General features: G+C 44.2%; 1 protein-coding gene and 1 long non-coding RNA gene across 2 annotated transcripts in view; one reads left to right on the forward strand and one right to left on the reverse strand.

Annotated features, from left to right (window-relative positions):
• The window catches only part of NK7.1, a 64,306-nt gene that overhangs the window by 39,092 nt on the left and 993 nt on the right, over positions 1 to 24,221 (forward strand). The window contains exons 4-5 of the mRNA XM_065497131.1: positions 22,573 to 22,895; positions 23,989 to 24,179. Coding sequence (XP_065353203.1) covers positions 22,573 to 22,895; positions 23,989 to 24,179 — 514 coding nt within the window. The remainder of the gene's footprint in view (positions 1 to 22,572; positions 22,896 to 23,988; positions 24,180 to 24,221) is intronic.
• On the reverse strand, positions 8,623 to 10,476 carry LOC135948071 (uncharacterized). The gene is made up of 3 exons (XR_010575755.1): positions 9,343 to 10,476; positions 9,211 to 9,288; positions 8,623 to 8,998 (listed from the first exon to the last, which is right to left on the reverse strand). It is a non-coding gene; the product is annotated as an uncharacterized LOC135948071 (long non-coding RNA).

The raw sequence follows: 24,221 nt of genomic DNA on the forward strand, positions 1-24,221 counted from the left end.
CGTCGAAACGAGCCTCCGCAAGCGAGCAGACAAATTAAGCAGAGACTTTTTTGATGGCTTATTTTCAAGCACTTCTGAGAATTTTGAGAATGACTTTTCGCCGAAGGACCTTAACACACAGCCGCCTTTGAAACGGCTATTACACTTTCGAGTATGGCTCCGGCAGCGTCGAGGAGAGAGCAGGAATAAATTTGCACGCAAGTATGGCCAGGTCGCGTAATTTCGACGATCGGCACATTCGTCGCGGTGCTTTAGAGGAATGCGCTCAATTTAAACTGCAAAAAGTGTATTGATCTGACAAAGTGAGTTAGCGGCGATGGCGAGTCCAATAATCGATATCGCCCGGCAGTTTCTCTGCTTGAGCCACGCCAGAGTGTGCCGTGCAGCTACGATGATATTGTAATAAAATGAAATAGAGCGACGATTTGCCATCAGCCGGGTGGAAATAAATGGGCCACACAGTGCGGTGGATCTCCCTGGTTCTCTCGGCGTCGTCGTCGCTGCAGCGCAGCCTCGCCGTCTCGTTACATATCGGTTTCCGATTATTGCTGCTCAGTCGCCTCAAACGCTGGACGCATGCATGATGGAGTGCCCCTGGACTCCATCTAATCCGCATTAGAGACGACGAGATGTTGCTCTCTCGCTTCCGAAACACGCCTGCCTGCTTCTGCCTACCTGTCCCCTCGTTTTAGAAGGCAGCAAGCAGCTCCATCGACGTGACCAGAGGTGCGGTACATGCCCTCTCGCCGCTTCCATAAAATGATTTCCACTAAATAGGGGTCCAATGCAGACCCGATTGAGGTGGAGGGAGATTTCGCGAATACCCACCCTCCCATCGATCCAACAAGCTTCTTGGTGTCAAAAGGACAAATCACGAGATTGCAGAGCAGAGTTCGCTAATTTATCAATGCGCAAAATTGCACCTCTGTTTTTTGTGTACAAAAATTAGCCGAAAAACGCACCAATATCTCCATCTTTCTCTGAATTTGAGTGTTGAAAAGATCATAAATTACGTTAAACGAGAGAAAGATAGTAAAAAAATTCAAAAATCCATTAATATGTGAAATCAGAGTTACTAGAATTGATTTTTTTTTTAATTCATTTTTTGGTCGTCTTAAGTTAAATATTAATTATCTACTGCACAAAATGCATTTTTGTCGGAAAAACTCGTAATTAACAACTTTTGACAACGCATTTGTTGTTTCCAGAATAATGTGAGTATTTGCGAACCTTGTTGCCTAGCCAATCTGACAAGTTCGTTCTATAAGAGTCGTTGATTTTTTTAATCAAGCTATTGGTTCTATAGCTGCATCTCACAATTAGTAAATCACGAAAGAGGGAGGATTCATGAAAATATTGAGCAGGCGTGAGCAGGCATATTTTATTGAAGACTATATTTTGATATCAAAAGTTAATATATTGTGAGCAACAATATATGTGTGTATATACAGTATATATTGGTTTTAATGGATTGTGAATAAAAATTTTTACAATTCATTTTCAATTCTAATTCATAAATGTATATTTTATCAACCGATATTTAAGTAACGCAACGAGTTTTGAAGCAAATTTAAATGTACAAATTAGATAATTAAAAACACAAAAATCCGTGGATTATAGTACTCAATCAGTGTTATTTAACTTCATGCACATTATTTGGGCAACTATACACGCATACACAGTTTGCAACATTTTTCTCTTCACATGAATCACAAGCGAGTGTTTTACTTCATGCATTTGTTTCTCAGCCAAGAAGGAAATACAAAGCAGAGGCAAAGAAAAGGCAACACAAAGCTAATTGAATTGATTCAATTTGTCAATAATTTATTCTTTAAAATGAAGAAAACATTTCCGCTCACCAGTTTCAATTAGTACAGCACTTTAGTTACAGTAGCACAAACATCATTTGTTTTACTTGCTTTCACAGCAAATCTCTTTCAGAGACTCTTAAGTGTCAATAACTAGTGTGTGTGCAGACTGAGTTAAAGTGTGTACTTTGGTGCTTGCCGGAAAAGGAATGCGGCGCGCGCGTTTGATGGGCCATTCTGCCTGCATTATGCTAATGGCATGCAAGTTTTCCACTCGCACGGCACACATTATATTATAATTCACGCCGTGCTCGCCGCGCAACAGGTTCATCATCATTTCCTCTCTCGGCTGCTCTGTACATCCACATACTGTGTACGTGGCGCTTCAAAAGTTTTGCGTGCGCCGCAAAAGACATCTCATCAGCCAAATTGATTCTCTCGTGATACAGCGGGTGGGCGCGCAGGCAAAGCGGCGTTCGCACTACATCGCCGTATATACAATACATCAAACTCGCGGCGCAGCATCATGCAAGCGAGCAGATAATCGCTTTTCAACGACCTCGTGGCTTTTTGCGCGGCTGAAATGTGGCATGTTCGAACATGTCGCAATAACACGCTCGGCGAAATGGTTTTCCGACCAGAAAATTAGCCAGTAGATTTAAATGTGGCAATTCTTCATTTTCCACTAGTTATCGTGAAAAGTTGAATGTTGAAAAGTCTCCAAAGCATTAGTGCCGTGAACACATTGGGAAAATTCCAGTTTTACATGCAAGCAGCTATTTAAAAATCAATCAAAGCACTTTGTGCTGCGCTCGTTGGATAAGCTGGTCAAAGCAAAGAGGTTGATAGCCAGCCGCATGGCAGTAACATTCTTTTTGCTCATCAATCACCTTTAGCGCTGCCTGTGCCCCTGCTGAAGGAGCACTGACCCGATATTTGCAGTGTAATAAGCTTTGCATTACACAAGCGTGCACATGTTTTGTTCCACAATATCCGCCTCGCGGCGCAGCACGCGAGATTCATTCCAGGGAATTGTCCGCACGGGGATTAATCCACTCGTAAATTAGGAAAATTGCCGAGAAAAAACCATCTTGGTGAAACACATGGTGCGTTGCAGCGGGGTTCCCCGCTGCTTCTTGTGTCTTTTCGCTTTGTTAAACGTTTCGGGGACCAGCTCCAGCGGAAAGGACCAAGTATGGCCAGCAGATGTTACATAAAAAGATGACCACCACGCTGTTTCGGTATGAGCAAACAATGCAGATAGGCCACTGCTGCCGCCGCCGTCGCCGCCACCGCTGAGGAGAGAGACATTTATTTTAATTGGTCTGTACGCGAAGTCGTTTCCTCTGACGATAGCGTAGATTAAACACATAAAATATATTATTTCCAGCGGGGGAGACGTACACGTGCTGCAAATAAAAACTATCAATCTGTTCTTGCCCGCGCGGTGCGGCTGCTGAAGGGCTGGAATTTGGCGGAAATTATTTCTACTCGTCGTTTAACGGCAGTTTAAAAAAAGCTCTCGAAATTTAAACGAGTGCCGGGCGCGATTCGTTTAAGCGCCCGCACAGCTGAGAATGGAGGGAAACGAGCAAGAAAAGAGGCAGACGCACCGACAGCACACGCGATTATTTAAAAGTTGGCACCAGATTTTCAGCGTGAATAACGAGCGCCGAGGGCGGATGAAAAAGTTTACCGAATGCTCGAAATGCCACCTAAATTTCGCAGATCAAACGGCGGAGAATTAAGAGCAGAGCGAAGCGAGCGATTCGGCTAAGAGCAGCGCTTTACAGGCACCTAGCAGCTTTCTCGCGCGCGCTCGTGTGTGTGTGTTTTATTAATTAATTGCGTCTCTTGGTAGGAGGTCCTCGTCGTCTCGCTTCTCAGCAGCTTTTCGGCTGCAGATGCTGATTACTAAAACAGCCCCCTGGCTCGACGGGACGCGTTCGTCTCTAATTGTTATTATTCGAGTGAGAGATGAGTCAGGCGGGCGGTTAGTCAGTCAGCGAGTCGCATCGAGTGCCGAGAGACAATCTTCTCGCCAGTCATTAAGTCAAAATTGATCTCTTTCTCACGCAAACGACAAAAACTGTTCCCTTTTCTGTTTTTGCTCTTGAAGCACTATATTTGCAGATGAGACAACGTGACGAAGTGGGAGGGTTTCAATATTTGCTGAAGTTTCTCCAAAAGCAGAATATATGCCTATTTTCATTTATTACACAAGCTAAGTGTGAACAGTACTAAATCGAGGAACAGGCCAATTTTCGCTGCTTCTCCTTAAAATCGTCTGATATAAGTGGACAATTGCCAAACTTGTTTTCAGAAATTAGGCGAATTCTCAATTTTTTTGAAATATTTTAATTTTTATCAAATAATTAATTGTAAATGGACGTGCCTGTAGACAAAAATCTGTAAATAATTTGTGTGTAAAAGAAGCAAAATAATAAGTTAATAAGAACGTGAATCCAGCAAAGAAAAACCCTTTGAATTCTTAATTGGGTCTCATTAATTTCTATTTGAGAAAGATTTTCAATTAAAAGTCATCAAAACAAATGTCTATCTTCAAGATCAATATGTATTTAATTTTTAACTTAAAGAGCAATTCAGCATTCACCCTTTCACCGTTATATGAAATATTAAAGCACAACCACACAGCGTGTCATCTCCTTTTACCACAATATTGACCTTCCACGCGAAAGTTTGCAAAGGCGCCTTACAAATCCAGCAGCTTCTGCTCGGCAACAAGCAATGCAGCAGCGCAGCACCGATTGGAAGCGGCTCTTTGAGATGACTGTGTGTGTATGTTATTGATCAGCGCAGCGGCATTGTGTTGTGACGTATTGCAATGCTACTGTAACTCAAGCGGCAGCACACCTACAGCCAGTTCCAGCACAGTCCGTGTTTGTGTGTGTGCTATTATATTATACCACCCTGGCTGGCTGGCTGGTTGTCTGCTGCTGCTGCTGCTGCCGGCGGAGCCAATGCAGCCTGCGCTGCGCCCAGCGATTCAATAACAACCACTCTCTCAACACACGGCCCGTTTTGCATTAATCAATGCGCTTTGCTGCTGCAATCACTGCAGAGATCGCGCGCGCGGAACCCGATGCACCAGCTATTTACACTCGACACAGTTAGGCTTTACATGCAGACTATATCCCTGCCTTTGAGAGCGAATGAGTGGGAATTTTCATTGCAGTCTGCGGTGGCTTGTAAAAGCAATGATAATACGCTTGATGCGGTGTGTCAAGTGCCTAAATTAATTCTTGAGAGCAAATTTGCTTCAGAGCTTGGGTTAAACATTTTTATTGTAAGTTTTTGGTATTTTCTCAAATGAAAAATATTTTATTGAAGCATAATCAATTTGCAAGGCGAAGAAACAAACCGCACGAGGAACACAAGATGATGAAATCATTAAATAATATTTTAAATGTTTTTCTAGAAAAAAACTTGGTTTATGTCCTAGAGAAAGGAACTGTTCAAATTGATTTAAATTTGAAAATATCTTTAAACTTAAACAAAATTCATTACTGAAATTATCATGAAGCAAAACTACGCAAAATCAGTTTTTTGAAATTATTTAGTATATCTATTAAGAAATTTAAAGTTGGTTCATATGATTGTAAAAGTAAAAGCATCATTATGGCCTAAAATTGTCCTTTGACCCCTCACCCCTCGATATCTCAATTCTTTTTCGTCTGCAGTGTTTATTGTCAGGCTTTTTTCTAGTGATGATTTCAAACCTCTTATCACACTTTGTCCGGCTTTAAAGGAGACGAAAAAGCCTCTGATGAAAAAAAGGACCTCAGTGGAGCAAAAAGATATTTAACCAACTGAAAAAAAATATACTTACCTTCCTGTTTTAACATGAGTTTCACATCACTTAAGAATGTAGAAGAATCTCAGAGTTTTTAATACGGGTTTGAGCTTAATTTAACATCAATTTTTTTTAAAACCTTCATTTATAATGTACCTCTCGTGTTTTACCAGCATGCTATATAAATTGCAAACAGGGAAAAAATGAAAGGCAGAATAACACACTATGCGCCACTCGGGTGTTGTTTCCCATTTGGAAAAAGACAATACCCATCGCAGCATTGAGCGCAGCATTTATGCCAGCAATGATACACAACACACATACACACGTACAAAGTCAGTGGAGCACAATACGCCCCGGTTGCAGCGCGGCCAGGGTGGATGGCATTTTAATTACCCAGGTGATCAATAATAAATGGGTCCATTCTGGCGTGCGGTCGATCCGCCATCCATCCATCCGTCCGTCCGTCCGTCCTGTGCTGCTCGGTCCATCCAATTCCATCGCCAACAGCAGCGCATTAAATAACACAGGTTGACGACGAGGCTCATCGCTAATGGATTTGTTCTGTTGCAGCGCGGCTTATAAAGTTACCGGTAATTATCGACTCTCGCCGCCGCGGTGGGGGCTGCCAGTCGATGGTTGGAAATTGAACAAAAAATAACCAGAGATAGAGAGGAACACCTCTCGCTGCCTCACACACGCACATTAATGTCAACCTCAACATTTTTATTAATTTTTTACGCGCTGGAATTCTCTCTCCGCGGCTCTTAATCCAACAGAATTTTCCCAAAGCTTCTTAATTGAGCCTGCCTCATTCGAACGAAACCCTTCCTCGCTGATCCACCCAGGGAACTTTTATTAATGGTTCGAGTTCACGACCAAGCGCTCCACGTCTGCTGTTTCATGTTGGCTCCTTAATGCAATCCTGATTGTTTGTTTTGGAATCTGTCGGCTTGTGTGCGTGTGAATTAAGATGAAAATTGGTCTCTCTTCTCTCTCTGCGCTTGACGTGCTCGTTCGGCTATACACGCGCACCTCTGGGTGAAAAAGAAATTTTCCTGCGCATTTTGTTTATCCGAAAGTGCTCACGAAGAATTATATTACATAAAAAAACTGGCATTTCGTTTTATTTCCTCTTTTTTCTCGACGGGCTGTTGCGGAAACCCGTCCCTTTTGTGCTGGACCAAAATACCAGCGGGGATGCTGGTCAAATGAATGAGCCAAAACACGCTTTCGTTCCAGCACACAAAACCTTTTAAATTGACTTTTATAATTGATGTACAAAAAGCGCTGAGTGGAAAAGCGCTCCGGCGGGAAATAAAAAGGGCGCACAAATTTGGCAGAAACGATTCTCTCTTCCGAAAAGTCGTAACATAGCGGTGTAGGGAAAAAAAGAATTGGTCGAGAAAGCAAGCAGAATGCATCCTCCCGCTTGGAGCACAAAAGTATTCGTAAACACGCTCTCGCAGCCGCGTCGATTTGCGATTTCTGCTCGATCGACGAACCAACTCGAGCTATCAGAACGTGAGTGTATATATTTTTTCAATTTGAAGCGCGTCTGCTTTTACAAACAAGCTCGCTTAGATCAGCTCGGGCATTATTGAAATGACTCCGCCTCACGCGCGCTATAAAGTGCGGCGAATAAAATATAAGCGACGGCCACGCCTCTGATGAAGCACTTAAGATCATCATGTGGGGCAATAGTTAAGCCCTTTCAGCCACCACGGCGCATCAATCTCGGAACTCGAGCTGAGTGAGAGAGAAAGAGCGAATGGTTTATGTGCTGGCTTGGCGAGTGAGACGCCGCCGTCGACCAGGCTCTCTCTCTCTCGCTCTCTCGTCTCTCCGCCAGCAGCTTTTATGCTTGCTCGGCACAACAAACAGGCCTTAATTCAATTCAATTGAGCCAGCAGACAACACATTTATTTATTTTGTGGCCGCTCCACGAGATGCCTGCCACACAGGAGAACGACTGAAATAGACACCCTCTGCTCCAGCCGAGCTAATTTATGTAGATTGTTTGTTTAACCGCAGCCAGAAGCTCTCGGTGATGCTTAATTGGTAAATCCGCGGCTGTGATGAGCGATAATTGCTGTCGATGCGCCTTCAATTTGTCAAGCAAGTGCGCAGTTTTCTATGACTCGTGCTTACGTGACGCCCGAAAGATGATGTCAGTTGGTGAATCAGTCAGGTGTTGTTCGATTTGTATGCAACCAGCGTCGCAGCGTCAAAAATTGGCGAGGTGTGAGAGACAAAGGCGACTGGCAGCAGTCCTATTCTGCTGTGTCGCAATTAAGGTCTTCTTTCGCCGGACGTTTCGCAATTTCGATCGTTAAAGTAGAGGACAAAGACACCGCCAAAATATAAAAAGTTCTAGAAGTTTTATTTTATTCAAGTAGATCAGGGGGAGGGGTATATAAATATTCTTACAATATTTTAATCTTATTGTAATATAGATGCTTTAAAACTATGGCTTTTCCTTTGTGTATGATTGAGAGCAAAAATTGGTCACTTTTCCCTGTCATTTGTTAAATTTTAAGATAATATTTGTATATTCTCATTTAAAGATGTAAAACAAAGACAAGAAATTTCTGGATGGTATATTGGAAATTTTATCTATATTTAAGTAATGGCAACAGTTGTATCGAATATAAACGCAAATAAAATTTAGTTTTAAGTGTCGGCTGGTATTGAAATAATTATGAAAATAAACGTGCAGAGATTTAAACAGAGCATAAGTAATTAGAGTTTATTTCTTCTATTCGTCCATTACTACTATCATAGAATCAAAAATTCATTTTATTTAGTAATTTTATTGTATTTGCCAACACATTATTGGTAAAATAAAATTAAAGCTTTGATTTCAGCATCCATTTTTATGTTTGTTTTTTTTATCAAAGGAATCCATTAAAGACAGCAACCCTTTTTTCCAAATTTAAAATTATGTTCCAGTTCATAACAATCTATTCGATTTTTACAAAATTTTCATCCCATTTTTAAAACGCTGTCAAATAAATTGAAGGGAGGACGACCCCGCTAAAAGATCAATTTCAAGAGCTTTCAGCCTCTGATAGATCTAGGCCGAGCTGGACATAAATTAAAAATGCTGATCAAACAATAAATAAATGCCGTGAGCCAGCAGGAATAAACAGGCCGATTATCGTCGCTCATTTTATTAGGCTGCCGTAAAATACAAAATTCGCTATTAAGCAGCCAGCATAATAAATCAAACCGCCTACCTGCCTCTCTCGCTCTATGTGCGAGCGCAGAATAAATAACACGAAAAAGCAAGCGGCTCGCGTGACTCACTGGCTCGGTAGGTATCATCGCGGCCGTGTTTCATTTAGCCTGCATTTGCGCACCCATCACACATGTGCTGTTGAATTAAGAAATTATAAAGTGAGCATTAGAGTGTTTTATGTTATTGTTTTATGAGGCGTAATGCAACTCGTTTATTTCGCCGACTAAAACGAATAAAATAGCCGGCGAGCGAGAGCGAGCAAGCAAGAGAGAGGAGAGAACGCTCGCGCGCACACACACACATGCACACATAAAACGTGAAGTAATGTATGCAGAGAGCGCACTCACATCCGAGTCATGGGGCTTTTAACACTGGCAATAATAACAAGCCGTTCCCTGGCTCTTTCTCGCACTCAGTCAGTCGCTCTGCAATCCATTAAGAAGCTAAACTAGCAGTCACGAACCTCGTTAGAAAATTACTTAATATCATCATCACAGAGCACAAACGAAACGACGCGACGAGTGTGCTTTGCGCCGCCGGCAGCCAGCGCGGAGAAAGGCAAGAGAGACGACGAATAATGCGCAGGCAGACACAAATTACTAAACTCTTTACCTACCGCAAACTCTATGGGGGGCTTTAAAAATAGTTTTTCCTTCCTCGGAGAGCAGGATTGTGTATGTGTGTGGTGGGGAGCAGACGCTTGTTTCCAAACGAGCACCGCTGGTAAATAAGTAGAAAAGCAGGCAGCTCGTAAAGACCACAGATATGGCAAATTGCGATTGCTGCATTATAAAAAAAACAAGCGGAGGCACTCGAGATAAACGGTCGCAGGAATGAGGAAACTCTTGACGTACGTGATTACAATCCGCAATAATTTGTGTGTGCTTTGATTAAGACATATATGCCAAATATTTGGCGGTAATAAAGAGGCCACCAAATACGGAATTGCGGTGTTGCGGCACGGAGACAAACGGAGAGGTCTCTCCAAATTGTTCGTTATTCGCAAATCCACTTTTGCCGGCGCATGAGCTCGAGTGGGAAGTCAGCCGCGCTGCCGAAATTGGCCGCAAACACACATCTGCGCCGAGCTCAAAGCACGCGCTTGCTCGCCTTCGTGCGTGAAACGCGATTTAACATTTTTGCAATTCAGCCTCTTTTCCACGTAATATACCATTTGAACGGCTGAAAAATGTGATCAGAAAGCAAACTGTTTCCCGGATTTCCCCTCTGACTTGGCGAGCCGAGAGCGGAGGCGGCGGTGGCGGCGGCGGGCGTCTTTCAATCCAATGAAGAGAAACACTCAATCAGCGCGGCAGCAATCCGCAATTAAGGATCGATAATTCTTCTCCCCGCTCGACTCGTTTCCTCCATCATCAGCAGCCGGTCGCCGAGCTGCTGCTACTGCACTTTGCGAGCGAGGAGCGCGCCGAGCAGCAATTGTAAAAATCCAATTAAAAGTGAAAACGCTCCCCCCAAAGAGTGCGCCGCGACGAGCAAGTTTTTTACAGCAGGTCGGAATTTATAGCGGGCGCAGCTCTAAAACTGCGTTCGGATATTATATTTATTATGATCCATCAAAAGAAAAGAAAGCAGGAGGAGGCAGAGATCATTAGCGGCTGCACGGCACGGTCGCGCGGCCTGAGAGCAAGCATCACAAATTTTGGACCGAGTGCGTGAGCCGAGCGGAGAGGGATGGTGTCTCGATTTATTGATCTCGGCGTGCTGAATCACTGGCTGGGTGTGAAACAATAAAAGCGGCAGCAGCTCACTCAGACGACGAAACTGCCTCCGCTCTCTCGCACACTCGAATGGGGGCCATGCGGGTGGGTGACAGACAACCCCAAGCCTGCTGCGCGTATACATCGCCATACCCCCGTCGCTAGCTGCCTCGGCGAGAGAGCAGCTCGTCGTCTCGAATGAAAACACGCTGCAGCTGTTTTTTCCGTCTGCTAATTAGTATGGACGGGCGGGCGGGCGGGTGGGCGGATGGGGGAGCAAAGTTTTCGTTTCATCAGCCAATCTAGCCTCTTGCGAAAACAGTTTTAATTGGCACAGAATTTTTCGGTAACCTGGTGCCAAATCGCTCTCTCATTCGGCCGCGCATTTCGGATTTCTTTCCCCCCTTATTCTCCACCATGATAGACGATTATTGCACTTACCATATCGGTATACACTGAACGGGTGGTAAATGGAGATGACACGAAACTGCGCCTTTGAAATTTCGAATGTAATTTAAATTAGAAGATAAAATCACGAAGCACGATTACATCGAAGATTATTTTAACTGAGGTTGCAAAACGACTCGCGAGCACTCCTCCCAGGACGAATTTGAGCAGCGTGATTGCGCAATTTTATCTGAATCTGAAACGCCCGAGCGTCGAGATCCAATATTGAGATGTCTGCTGTTTCATTCTTTGCTCGCTAAAACGACGGACTTTCTTGCGCAACACTCACGTGCGCGACGAGAGAGTGTGAGTGTGCAACACATAAATCCCCAACAGCAGCAGCAGCAGGCACCAATAGCTTTTTGCCGGTGTTTGGAAATACTGGAGGGCGCGTACATAATTAAAAGGCGCAACTCAATTCCGCCGCATCGTGTTGATTTATTCACGTCCATCAGACGCTGCTCCTTTGAATAAACGACGAGTGAGTGCTGACGCGGAGCGAGAGTGTAAAATCACGCTTTTCAGCTGGGTACAATGGAGCCAGAGGTGATACAATTACGCCAGCGACAGCACGTCCGCAGAGTGTGCTCTCGTCTCGATGTATTTTGTAAAACAGGTGTTGCCACGGCGCACAAAATTTTATACATCGACGCCTGCCGCTTTTATTTTATGAACCGCGTGTATATATGCGTCTCATTTCCATCGACGCCTGGCCAAACTTTAAATTGAATTTGGTGCCGGTGCGACAAATTAAATGTCAAAACTTTATTACCTGCAACGTGTGAACATTAATATATTGTGCCGTTTCAACAAGTAAATGTCAACAGCGGCAGTGAGACAAAGCCGTTGATTTAGGCAAATGAGCGCTAAATTGAAAAAATAGCTCTCTTTTCTCTGCACAGATGGATAAGAGTGATTTTTTTTACTTTTTCGCTCTTACTGGACAGTCACAAAATTCACTCTGCAGAGTTCGCTATTGAAAAATTTTACAATTCAATCATTAAAATGGAAAAATACGCACGAAGAGAAAAAATAAAAAGAAATAAAAATAGCTGTTACATATATGCGAATTTTTTAAGAATATGAAAGCAAAAATGGTTTTCATACATTGTCACGCGTTCTGTTGGATTTCCCCGAGAAACAATTATTTCAAAGAAAACTCGTTTATTGCCTCGCACGCAATTTGCGGGCAGCAAAAATGTGTAGAGAGAGGGCGAGACAAAGCCCGCCGTGCGCGCCTCTATAAATACAGCTGTTACAAGGGTTGTGTCCCCTTCCACAACGTTCGTTTAAAACCCGCTAAATCTTTCGGGTGGTGGCACCGAAAACACGGCGCCAGGCCCAGGCAAACACTCTTTGCGCTCACTTCCTGCACGCCCTCTAATACGCATAATGGGCATTGTCGGCATAATAATGCGAAATGTCTGCAAGTGCTGACGGCGCGCACCTCATCAGCCGGACGAGGGACTTTACAAATTAACAACAAATACTGCGAGGGGAAATGGAACCCTAATGCTTTCCAGTGGGGATTTCCTCTCGCTGCCGCTCGCTCGCTGCTAAAACTAATAGCGCACGACATAAGCGAGAGAAGAGAGAGAGAGAGAGAGGTGCTTTCTGCCGGGCTGGATTAAGCGCCGTCGCCGCTCCATACGTGATGTTTGAGCTATCCTCGGTGCATTTAGCGAAAAGATTTATTGCGCTTGAGACGCTTTCAAATTAGCCGAGGACGTGGGAATTTCATTCTCTGCTCTCTCATCGCCCGCTCTCTCGACTAATAGCCTCGCGTGGATTTGATGCTAGACTGACTCTCGAGCCCCGTTACTGCATCATCGACCAATCTCCTCCCCCTAATTGGGGGAGAATAATCACCCTAAACGTCAGCACTTCCTTCGAGAGGTTTGCCAGCAATCTCTTCCGTGTGTGCGGTCTTCTCGCAGATAAAGAACTTTTGACCCGAAGCAGAAATGAGTTTTTTAATGTGAAATCTTTTCCTTGCCCCTTGTCACAGCTATAGCAATTTTCTCGACGCCGTTTGCGGCAAAAAGAAGGGCTACTTCATTCTCCGCAAACAAACGCGACTCTCCACCAGTGGCGGAGAAAACAATTCGACTCTGGGCGCCCTCGTCCCTGAATATTCGTTGTAGCAGAAAGAGAAAGAGAGAGGCAGAAGCAGAGAGCGCGTTCTCAATTATTAATAAAATCAATAGCCGGCGAGGCGCACAGTTTATTAATTTCGGTTGATTGTCGCTCATCCAATGAAATCGCGCCAGCCAGTCGGCCGGCAGTCGGCGGCGCTGTTTTGGACGTTTCAATTTTAATTGAGCAGGGTCAGACGCCGCATCCGCAGCATTTGACTTGCGGTGCCGATGCGCCGCCGAGCCGGCGAGAGAGCGGGCGGTGCGGCTGCTGCTGCTGCGATGCTGCGAGCGAGAGGCAGCATCTGCCCGCCGTCATAAAGAACGTTTTATTGCTATGTGCTGTATCGATTTAAACATTAGAGGCCCGATATCATCGCCACCGAGTGTTGTTTGAACGTCAATAATTTTATTAAGCGGCGCAGAGAGAACGAACGCCGTGCGGAATTAACCCCGCGGCAGTAGACGCGGGCGCGCGATTACGTGGATGGATGGGCGCCAATGCCATCTATCAGCCGCGCCCCTCACTCCCCTGATTAATTAATTAATTGACCGAGAGATCGAAACAATGGCTGCGCTGAGCTGCGACTTGAGATTCAGTAAGAGAGAGAGCCAAGCGAGCAGAGAAGAGTTAAACGCCGGCAGGGCAAACCACTACGCTAATTTTTCAAATTGATGATTGTTTAAAAAATGTGTAAAACTTAATTTCTGATTTATATTTCTGGCTTGAGAAATTCTAATAATGTTCTTAATACATAAAAAAGTGTCAGAAGCTTTTTTTCTTATTCGTACACAGAAAAAAATAATGATGGAAGCCGTTACAAGCGTATCTTGTAAAAATACGTCTATTATTATATATAAATAGCAGAAAGTTTGGTTGACCATCGCGAATCGCAGGCGTTTTATAAATTTCAGGCATATTCTGAGAGAAACTAATGAGCTGTTTATATGTGACTTAATTTAAACTGGCTCCCTCTTTTGGGCAAGGAAAATCATATTAGTTTGCTGACAAATTAATCTGTGTCTGCAAGGTCATTTGCAAGTCTAGATTTAAAATATCGTTTATTGTGGCAATCAATTGACTGTTGAATCTAACAAACGCTTATACATATTTGTAGTTCTCATTTACAAGAAAATTATGTGGTTCATGCAAAAATTGTGTTTGTTGTTGTCGTCTGATTTTTTTTAATTCTGTTAATGCTCCAACTTTTTACTGTAAATGAGCTTCAGTAATTTGCTTACTGCATGGACGTTTAAGAAAAAATTCTCCCATCTGTAAATTCCAGGAAAAAAAATCGTTCTCACAAAGCCCTCCTAAATTTGTTTTCCCTTCCTCGTGCAAGTTCTTTTTTCCGCAAAGTGAGTTTTTAATTGATTCTTTTAAACGTTGCGGAAAAATGTTTAGCCAACAAGAAGCTCAAACACAACCGCGGCTCGCGCGCTGCACCTTGGCACACACAAATCCTTTGACGAATTTGCATAATGGAACGCTTTTCCCAAAGTTGGATCCCCCTCAAGCAAGCGTTCGGTGTAGTCGGCAGCGTTTGTGTCGCCGCTCCGCGTAATGATCCCCCTTTACGAGCCGATTCAGGGGCGAAAGGAGAAGTTAAACGTTTTAGCTCTCTCGCTCCACTCTCGGGCCGCTAGCTAGCTCGCTACACTCGCACAGGAAGGTTATCATCATCATGACACGTTTGCTATCGATTTTACAATTTGTAAGGTCGTATAAGAGAGAGAGAGAGAGAGAGAGAGAGAGGGCTAAATTTCGCTGCGCCGCCATGATTTATGTGCCCTCTCGCATCATCCCCGAGCGGGCGGGCGGGCGGGAGAGCCAGCCAGGCAGCAAGCAGCGTTTTATGTACACCGAATAACACCCTCAGCAGTCGCTCTGCCGCCGCTGCTGCTGCTGCCACTTTTTGTACACATAAAGGAAAAGCACTTTACACGCTAGTGATGTGGAGGCGGCGGTGGCGACGACGGCGGCGTCGAGGCATTTTCATGCCATTTAAACTTTTGCCAAGTAATTGCGCCGCGCGCACTTGCCACACGCACAAAATAGCATAACTCGAGCGCGGCGCGACTTTGCCATTGCCTCTCGCAGCTTTGATTCGCTTGTTAGGGGCGTGATTAACACTTCGATTTGCTGAGTTTGCCGCTTAACCCTTCTCTGAATTGTGAGAGGAGATTAAGGGTTTTCAAAACTGACGCTGCAATTAGTACCTAAGCCCTGAAATAAATAACAATATATGGGATTGGTATTTTGTAACATCGGTGCTGCTAATCGTTATCTCTTTTGATATACATTTTCAGAGACAAATATTTTATCGATGCTGGGCTGTCTAAAATAAAAGAGCTAATCGGAAGGATAATTTATGTAAAAACTTCTTGATCCTTAACCATGCAAGTCTTACAGTAAGTTTTAAAAAGAAATTCATCTCAATAATGGGTGAACAAAGCTAGTTGCATAGTTTCGAAAAGGATATAACAACAAATCCTCAATATTGATAAATTTCTACAGGTGTACAACTTTAAAAAATGTTTATTTTAACTTTTATAACTGTTTCACTAGCTTCTTAAAATATAACAGCGAATATCTCAATTTCTACCCACATTCATTTGAATTTCAAAGTTATTTTTATTTAAATTTGGGTTTTGGTCGGAAATACCACTCCATATTTAAATAAAAAAAGTGCTTTCCCGACGTAAAGGAGCTACGGAGTGAAATTTAATTCTCGGCTTGCTCGACTTGCGTGTATGCGTGCTGGAATTCGTCATAATTTTGGCCGGTAATTTATGGCGCTGGGAGTCAAGAGTTCGCATTAAAAACAAATACGTCGTGCCGGCAGGGCGGACCGCGAGCCGAATACAATATATTATTTATTTATTGCTCTTGCCGAGTCATTGCCAGTCAATACCACCCAGCGGCGAGAGCGCGCACCGAATTATTATAATTTTTCGAATCACATTATTCTACCCACGCGCGCCTTCTCGTGTCAAAAGCTTTTCCAGTCGTCAAATATGGTCACGAATGAAGCCGGAACTTTTAGCGAGAGTGCATCAAATTAATTTTTCACCAGCGCACTTCCACAAGAGGCGAAAAAATCAATCGCTCTGCAAGCTGGGAACTGAGAGAAAGAGAGATGCTCTAGCCGACCACCCAACGAGAGACCGCGCGCATTTTAATCTATAAAATATGGGTCGCCAGCACACGGGATTTGCATTTTTATAGCCTGTCAAAAACAAGCCGTCCGCGAATCACTTATGAATTCAATCATTGTTGAATGTATTAATAAAACAATGCTTTCATTCAATGAAAATGTTTACCATCGCGTCTTCCAACTCGTCATTTAATGTTCGCCGCGTCCCGGGAGATACGAATCGAGTTTGTTTACTAAACAAAAAACAAACTATTTACTCTGTTGATGGGAAACTTTATTTTCCCAACAGAAACGTGCAGTTGCTAAGTGGACGTAATGTGGCGTTGTTGAGTTGAGACAATTTTTCGCTCAAATCCCTGGCGCAATTTCTCTTCGCTGCTGCGAGATGAATCACCTCCATGGTTGTCGAAGAAGTTCCGAGAAGGCCGGCACATTACGTCCACGTCTGCGTGGCTCTGATAAATTGCAATTAACATTTCAAAATTGCTTGCAACACGCGAGCAGCGCTAATGAATATCGAGCTGCAGGGCGGGCTGCTGGAAAGAAAAGAGGAACATGTTGCATCATTATTTCCATTATTACTGCCTCGGCTGAATTAAGTGATGAAGATTAATGTATTTGCATTGCTGTGCGGTGATTAAATTACCATTAGGCGCCACATTAGGAGAGGCGAGCGAGCAGCCCCTCTCTGCCGCCCCAGCACGCCCAGCGCAATGAATAGTAAATAAGTTGCGCGAATTAAAGCCGAGAGCCATTTGAATTTTTGTGCGCCAGGTGCGGCTCGGCTCTCGCGATTTCGAGCCCGCAAAAACAAATTCCGCCTCTTCCGCCAGCCAAAGCGAAGAAGTTGGCGGCTCTGGTGGGATTATGCAAACAAGCATGATCGAGACCAGTTTGACGCCGATTTGTGCTCCGCACGAGGAAAATGGAGGCAGGAAAATGTTTCCACCTCGGTGAGAGGATTATACGAAATTTGTTTTCGGCCCGGCTGCCAACTTCTTTTCTTGAGTTCATCGACTCAAAGGCGTTCGCCAAAAAAAGAGGAAAAGGAGGACTGTATCTATTTATTTATATTCTCGAAAGGATACGGATCGTTTTAATCCGCAGAAGAAGCCGAAAAATATCATCAGTCATTTTTCCCATTTCGCGCAATCCACCATCTATCTGCCGGCCGCGGCAACAAAGCCAATTTTTATTTACCGCAGACATCCAGCGCAGAAAACACAATATCTGCCGCCGCGCTCTTTGATCGAGGATCGAGGCTTTCTTCCTCCTCATTCTCCTTCCTATCCAGCTCTGCTCGCAGAAATAAAATCGGCGAACGAAAAAAACTTCTTCTGTGATCTCGGTTTGGACGAAATAGAAAAAGAGCGGAACGGGCGCGGCGGAATCAAAACATGATTGCAACGCGCAAGATTAAGGTTCTCTTTCTCTTTTGCTCTCTAATCTGTTCGCCCCTCGCCCGCCCGCGCCAACCTAGCCGAAGAAGAAAGAACACGCTTACATGAGCGGATGCTGCGCAGCACACAACATACCCACTCACATTTGAACTGCTTATACACATTTCCGATAAACCCTCTTTCATGACAACTTAGCAAATCCCTTATCAAAAGTCTCTTGCTCGCTTCGAGCCCGCCACGCCACGCCACCGGCCGTCTCTCGCACGTCAAAAGTGGTATGCAGCCTGCACTGCGCGAGTGTCCGACCGGTTGCATACCGTTAGCTCTATGGGCTTGAACAGCAAAACGTCCATTCTGAGTCGCGTAAATTATATGTTCCGGCAATGATTGAATTTGAAATGGGGGAGGTGGGGGCTGCTCAAAATTTTCAGAAGGTCTGTTTGAAGAAATATACCGTTCTTTACGTTTTATTTTACAAAAATTCCTTTGCAAAATCGTATCTAGAAATAAAAATCAAATCACAAGAAAAGTTAGAATAAATAGCTAGCCAACATAAGCTATTTTAAAGATTGAAAACGTTTAGCAATAAAAAATTTATTTCAGCCCTGTTAAAGAAACCCCTTGTGCACTGCCTGTAAAGATATTATGCGTAGGCAAATCTGAAACGCGATTTGTCTCGCAAGCCACGTTTCTCCTTTCACGATGCAGCAGGAAAATCGCTCGCTGCCTGAAAGCGAAGCGGAGAGACGCTCACCCTCCTTTAACTTTACAACTGTTCAAAGTCTTGCTACCGCTGCTGCTGCTGCTACTGCAAGAGAGAGAGAGAGAGAGAGAGAGCCACACGTTGACGTCGGCAGGCAGCAAAGATATTTTCCCGTTTTTCCGCTGCGCGCCTGCCGTTCGATTTATCCCGAGGCTGGCGATTTTCTTTCTCTTTGCTGAACACGCTCCTTTTTCTTCTTCCTCTCTCTCTCTCTCTCTCTCTCTCCGGCCGCTCGGCTTGCTCGCTCGCTCGCCCGGTTCGCTGCTTGTTTGTGGGTCTGTTCGCAGTTTGTGGCAGCCGGAATGACGTGAAGTTGCTGATGTAAACTCGCAGGCGCATGAGGCACCGCATACAAATCAGCCACTTTTTACGGTCATTTCAATAATAAAAGCGGCCAAGCCTTACAGTTGTTCGGGCCTCTCCGCTCCGAATTTCCGGCCGTAGCATCTCGATCGCACGTACACGCGCTGCTCTCGGCTAATTTGCCTGTGGAGAGCCATAACAGCAGGAGCTGCTGACATCGGGGTTGGGGCCGCTAAAACGTCCTCGGGGTTTGAACTGACGTGCCGTTTAACAGCCACGCATCACGGCACTTAATTGATGTTTTTGCTTTTTCACGCGCTCAAAATTTGTATTTCGGTTTGTCGGTGTTTTTTTAAAGGGTACATTTTCAGTGGCTCTGAGAGAAATGAAATATTCACTCAATATTGATCTCGAAATCAGAGGTCTCGCTCGAGTGGATTTACGTCCCTGGCAGAGCCCGAAATAGCGTAAATAACGGCCGGCTCCTTCAAGTTTATACTGCAGGCTGCGTTTTACGAGCTTTAAATTCGGTCACACGCTCTGGGTTATTTAATTTTTTGAAATGTCTCCAGCAACATTTTAAGAGGCAATAAAAGTTGCGCTAATGCACTGTGTGGCCACTCTCCCTGCGCCTTTCCTCTTTCCTCCTCCTCCTCCGCAAAAAAGAGTGCGCAGATAAAAAGGAGCGGCCAGCACCAGCGGCGGAGGCGGCGGAACATTTTATTTGTTCTCGTCCCCGTGCCGCGTCCCCCTTTTCGCCGCGGGCAATCTCTGGCGTACGCTCCATCAATCGAAAAGTGCAAGCAAAGGAAAAGAAGTCCGATTCCCGCTGCGGTAAATCGGCGCAGCCTGTAAATAAAGCGGCCGGCCGGGCTGCGAGCGAGCGAGCGAGCGAGTGAGCCAGCCAGCCAGCCAGGCGGTGAGAGAATATAATCTCTCGGAAATCTAGTAACTGGAACACTTGCTCGCGTAAGCCACTCGATTGGGCTCACGAGGGTGGAAATCGGGATCGTTGCCGAGTGTCTGAAGAAACCATTAGAGAAGACACGGAGCTACGGACGTGTTGACTCTTTAATTGAAAGCCATGTTACGAACCTCGCTCGGCTCGCATTCAAATTAGCGGAAAAAGCAGCGAGCAGCGTCAGCAAGTCGGTCGTTGCCAGCAAGCAGTGTGTGTGCGAGTTTTAATCGCTCTTTGTTGCTGCTGCTGCGCAAGATTAAATGGAGTTGTTAGCCTGGGGAGGCAATTATCATCACCCCAGCCGGAGCTACCTGCTGAGTTGGAGTTTGTCGGTAGCATTCAGCGGGCAAAAGCGGGCAGGCGAGCTGAATACCTTGATCTGCACACGGGGCTGCGCTGCTTCGGTGTATACGTGCTGTTTACTGCTTCCTTATTCGCAGCAGGCTGTGAGTTAGAGGCATTATATCGACCCGACCACTTTATACTCTCTCTCACTCACTCGCGCGCGCACACACACACATACTCCCATAATATGGCTTTATTGCTGTAACAATATTATACTGTGTGTGTGTGTGTGTGTGTGCCCGCGCGCTTCTCGGCTATTACGACTCTCGCCGCACCGACAATTTACGAGCAGCGCCACCCGTCGATGATAAAAATGTAAATAACGGCCTGCACAAACACACGCGCGCAGATACAAAATGCACCCATTTTGCCAAACGCAGACAAATGCTGCCAAAAACCGCGCCCGACCGACCGGCTTCATGTCGATGAACGCTGCGTTCAGCGCCGCCGCCACCACCACTGCTGTTGCTGCTGCTGTGCCACTTATTATTACATTTTGATTCGCACGACGAGCTCGGTTATTACTCGCTTTTTAAAAAAGGGGTGAAAGCGCGGGTCGTTCGTTTTGCACAGCGGTTTAGCGCGCTTATTTACTTTGGCAAGCTCACTCGCTCGATCGTTCGCACAAAAAAACGACAGTAAAATGGAAATGGGCGTCTACCGCGAAATTAGTTCAACTCAATGAAAATTGTTTCGATTGACAGGATTTTGGCTATGGGGGATTTGAAAAGATTGTATAATTTTTATTCGTTTGGACCCTTAGCAGCGTTTCTTTTATCATGTTATGCTTCAAAGAAAGTGATATTTGTTTTTGACAGTAACCTTATTTAATTTTAAATTTATAAAAGGATTAAAATTTGCATTGATCTGCTCTTCTATAAATGGGGTATTAAAAAGAATGTTTTTACCGCGAAAAAAGCGTTTACATTTAAAACAGCAGGTTGCTGAATTCTGATTAATTAACACGAACAAAAAATTTTATGCGACAATTAGGGAAAATTGTCACCTTTCAATGTTAAAATTTTTATCTTACTGTTGTTAACAACTATTAGTGTGACTTGCGCATCATATTTATTTTGATCTGTTCTTGAATTTGAATGCAAATGTTATTCATCTTGCCTTATTAAATTTTGACTAACTTTATTCCATGATTTTATTAAAAGATGCAAATGTGTTTGTTTCGAAGCGAATTTCGAGATATTGTTAATTCTATTCTTGAACAAAATTGAGCTCCAAAAACTCATTTTTCTTTCAAAGTAATAACATTTCTCCAATAACAGTCCAAATCACATTTTAATATAAATGTCAAGTATATTACATAAAGGAGAAAAGGCTTTGGTAGTGTTAGTGAGCAAGTCACTGAAACTCTTGGACACGATAATTACAAAAAAAATATTGCTTCTACCCCGACCACTCGCCACATTACAGCCTTAATTTTCTGGGAGGGCGGGAGGGGATTCCACTGTTGCACTATTCAAAACGAGTATGAGTGAGTGCCGAGGTCGGTGCGCGCTCTTGGTGGAATTGAGCTGACGCTCGCCGTCCGAATTTCGCATTACTCGGCCGACCATCATTCTTGCCACCGCTTAATAATTAATAATGATAAATCATTCGACTGAACAAAAAGCTCATTAATTTGGAATCTAACACAAATTTGGAAATTTTCCACCCACACAACCCAGCAGTTATGACTCGAGACATTTTTATGATTCATATCTGAAATGGTGATGGAGCTTGGAAAGGACTATATAATATAATATTCCTGATAAGGCAGCCGTAATAGCCAGAGTTCATTAACTCACGCGATCCGTTTAGCGCCATCACAGCGCACTTAATTATCCGTCAAACTCGCAGTGATGTATTTTGCCCTCGCGTTGGCGCAGATCTTTGACACCGCACTCGCTCTAATTCGACCGCAAATCCCGCCGCTGCAGCGCTGCACACATCCAGTTTCGATTTTGCCTGCAATTTAATCCGTCTAATAAAAGTAATTCCTCTCGGCTGGACGCAAATTCCATTGAGAGCACGCTGACGAGATAACAATGTAAAATGTGTGCGTGTGTTGTTTGTCGGCGGCCGAGAGTTACATAATTATGTGCCAGCCGAGCAGGCAGCCAGGCCGGCAGTGAGCGAGCGACCGAGCAAGCAGGCAATCAAAGCATCCTTAATGGCACTCGGCGCTTAAGCGAGGGTGGAATTAACCCCGGCCAACCCCTAATGGGGTGCCACGTCATTAAGCGCAATGTGCTTAGCCTAATTGAATCTGCCCGGCCGCCCGGCCGCGCTAGCAAATTGCTAATTGGCTCGCTGCAAGAGCTCCTTTCCGCGAGTCGCGCGCGTTTAAATGCCGATTCGCGCACAAAATTCATTTTCCGCCCCTTTTGTTTTGTCTACCCCGAGCGTTATGAGTGGAAAGAAAGAACCGCCAGCATTCTTTGCCCCTTTTTTTAACGAGTGTCACTCTTTTATGCTGTTGCAGGTGAAGATCTGGTTCCAAAATCGACGCACCAAGTGGAAGAAGCAGGACAACATCAGCAACGCCGAAGCTGCCGAGCACAAAAACCTGCACTCGGGCGGCAAGGAGAAGAGCAAGCAGAAGTCGAAGCCGAAGAACGACGCCGGCGAGGATCTGTCGCGCATCTCGAGCAGCTCCGAGCACGAGAGCCGCAGCGTAGCCGGACACAGCGAGAGTTCGCGCGCGGCTGACCACGCGGCCACCAATGGCCGCGAGGGTGACGGCGAGGATGACGATATGGACGACCCTAGCAGTCCTTCTGGCAAACTCATCATCGACACTGACATGTGAGAAGATTTTCTTACCGCTTTTTATCTTTGTCATCTGAAAAATGCCCCTAAATGAATTAGTTTTTTTTACCTAAATCTACAAATGTCAACATATGTTTATTTACAGTTTATTTAAATTGAAACCATTTAACATTGACTGTTTTGGAAACTGATTTTTAAAATATGTGTCGGATATTATCAACAGTTGATGTTTTCTACAGCCTATACGGCATTTGCGTTGCCTAAAATGAATTGGCCCCATCATTTTTACAGTCTTTGACCTTAAGTTATAAATCTTTGCTCTCCGTTTAACATATTAAATTTGCTGCTGAATATAATGCCAATGAGGTCTGGGATTGGCCGACATTGCAGTGCAGGATTAATTTTTTTGGCTCGTTTCTAATGAATTTTTCTAATTATATATCAAATTCCTGGACGTCCAATCTCGGGAAATACTTGATTCCATCTTGAGATTAATTTTTCCTTTTATTCATTATTTTAAAAATTTATTTCCGGCCTAGGCCAATTTCCCAAAATTGTAATAACATCAATCGCATCAATTCAATAATAATGGAACTCGATAAGAAATTTTGAAATTAAACTATCTCCTAGAATTATAAAACTTTTAAAAAATAAATAGGGAAAAATTTTCTACACTCACATATTATGCTACTCAATTTATGAGACCACCGGATAACTTTTTTCCATTTGTTCTATATTTTTTGTGTGAAATATTTGTTTCATCTATGATTGAAAGAAGGGTTCAGACAGAATACAAGTTCTATATTAATTTTGCAAAATTCAAACAGATTTACACAAAATGAATTAAAAAATGGCCACGGAAAGTTATTACCTGTTTTAGGAGGAAATTTAAACTGCCTATATAGTAAACAAACAATGATTTAACGTTTTGTACGAATGTAAATTAATCGCGTAATTGGAGGATCGACATTTCCTCGTTCTAAAAAACTTCATTTCAACTGATATTTTTTAATTAAAGCTTTTAGAGTTGCTTTTGTTCGGGTCTTTTAGCAAAAATTTTTAAAACAAATAACTGTTATTTCCATTGTTGTTTTGTCAGAAAGGGTTTTAAAATAAAATAAATTTTCAGGATGGACGCAGATGGACCATCGGACATCCCTGTTGGCCAAATGGAGGCCGTGACTGCCGGCGGTGCTGGCAAGCTGGGCGGCGACCGCGCTGCCACAGTGCCATCTCCGGCGCCGGGAAAGACTCCGGTGGCGCCCTCGTTGCCCATGATCACCTCCGTCTCGGCAGTCGGCCCCATTTCCGGCTCGCCAGGTAGCGTGTACCTCAAGTCCCAGGGCAGCAGTCGCAATACTC

This window comes from Cloeon dipterum, chromosome 1, assembly GCF_949628265.1.
Source record: "Cloeon dipterum chromosome 1, ieCloDipt1.1, whole genome shotgun sequence".
Taxonomy (NCBI): Eukaryota; Metazoa; Arthropoda; class Insecta; order Ephemeroptera; family Baetidae; genus Cloeon; species Cloeon dipterum.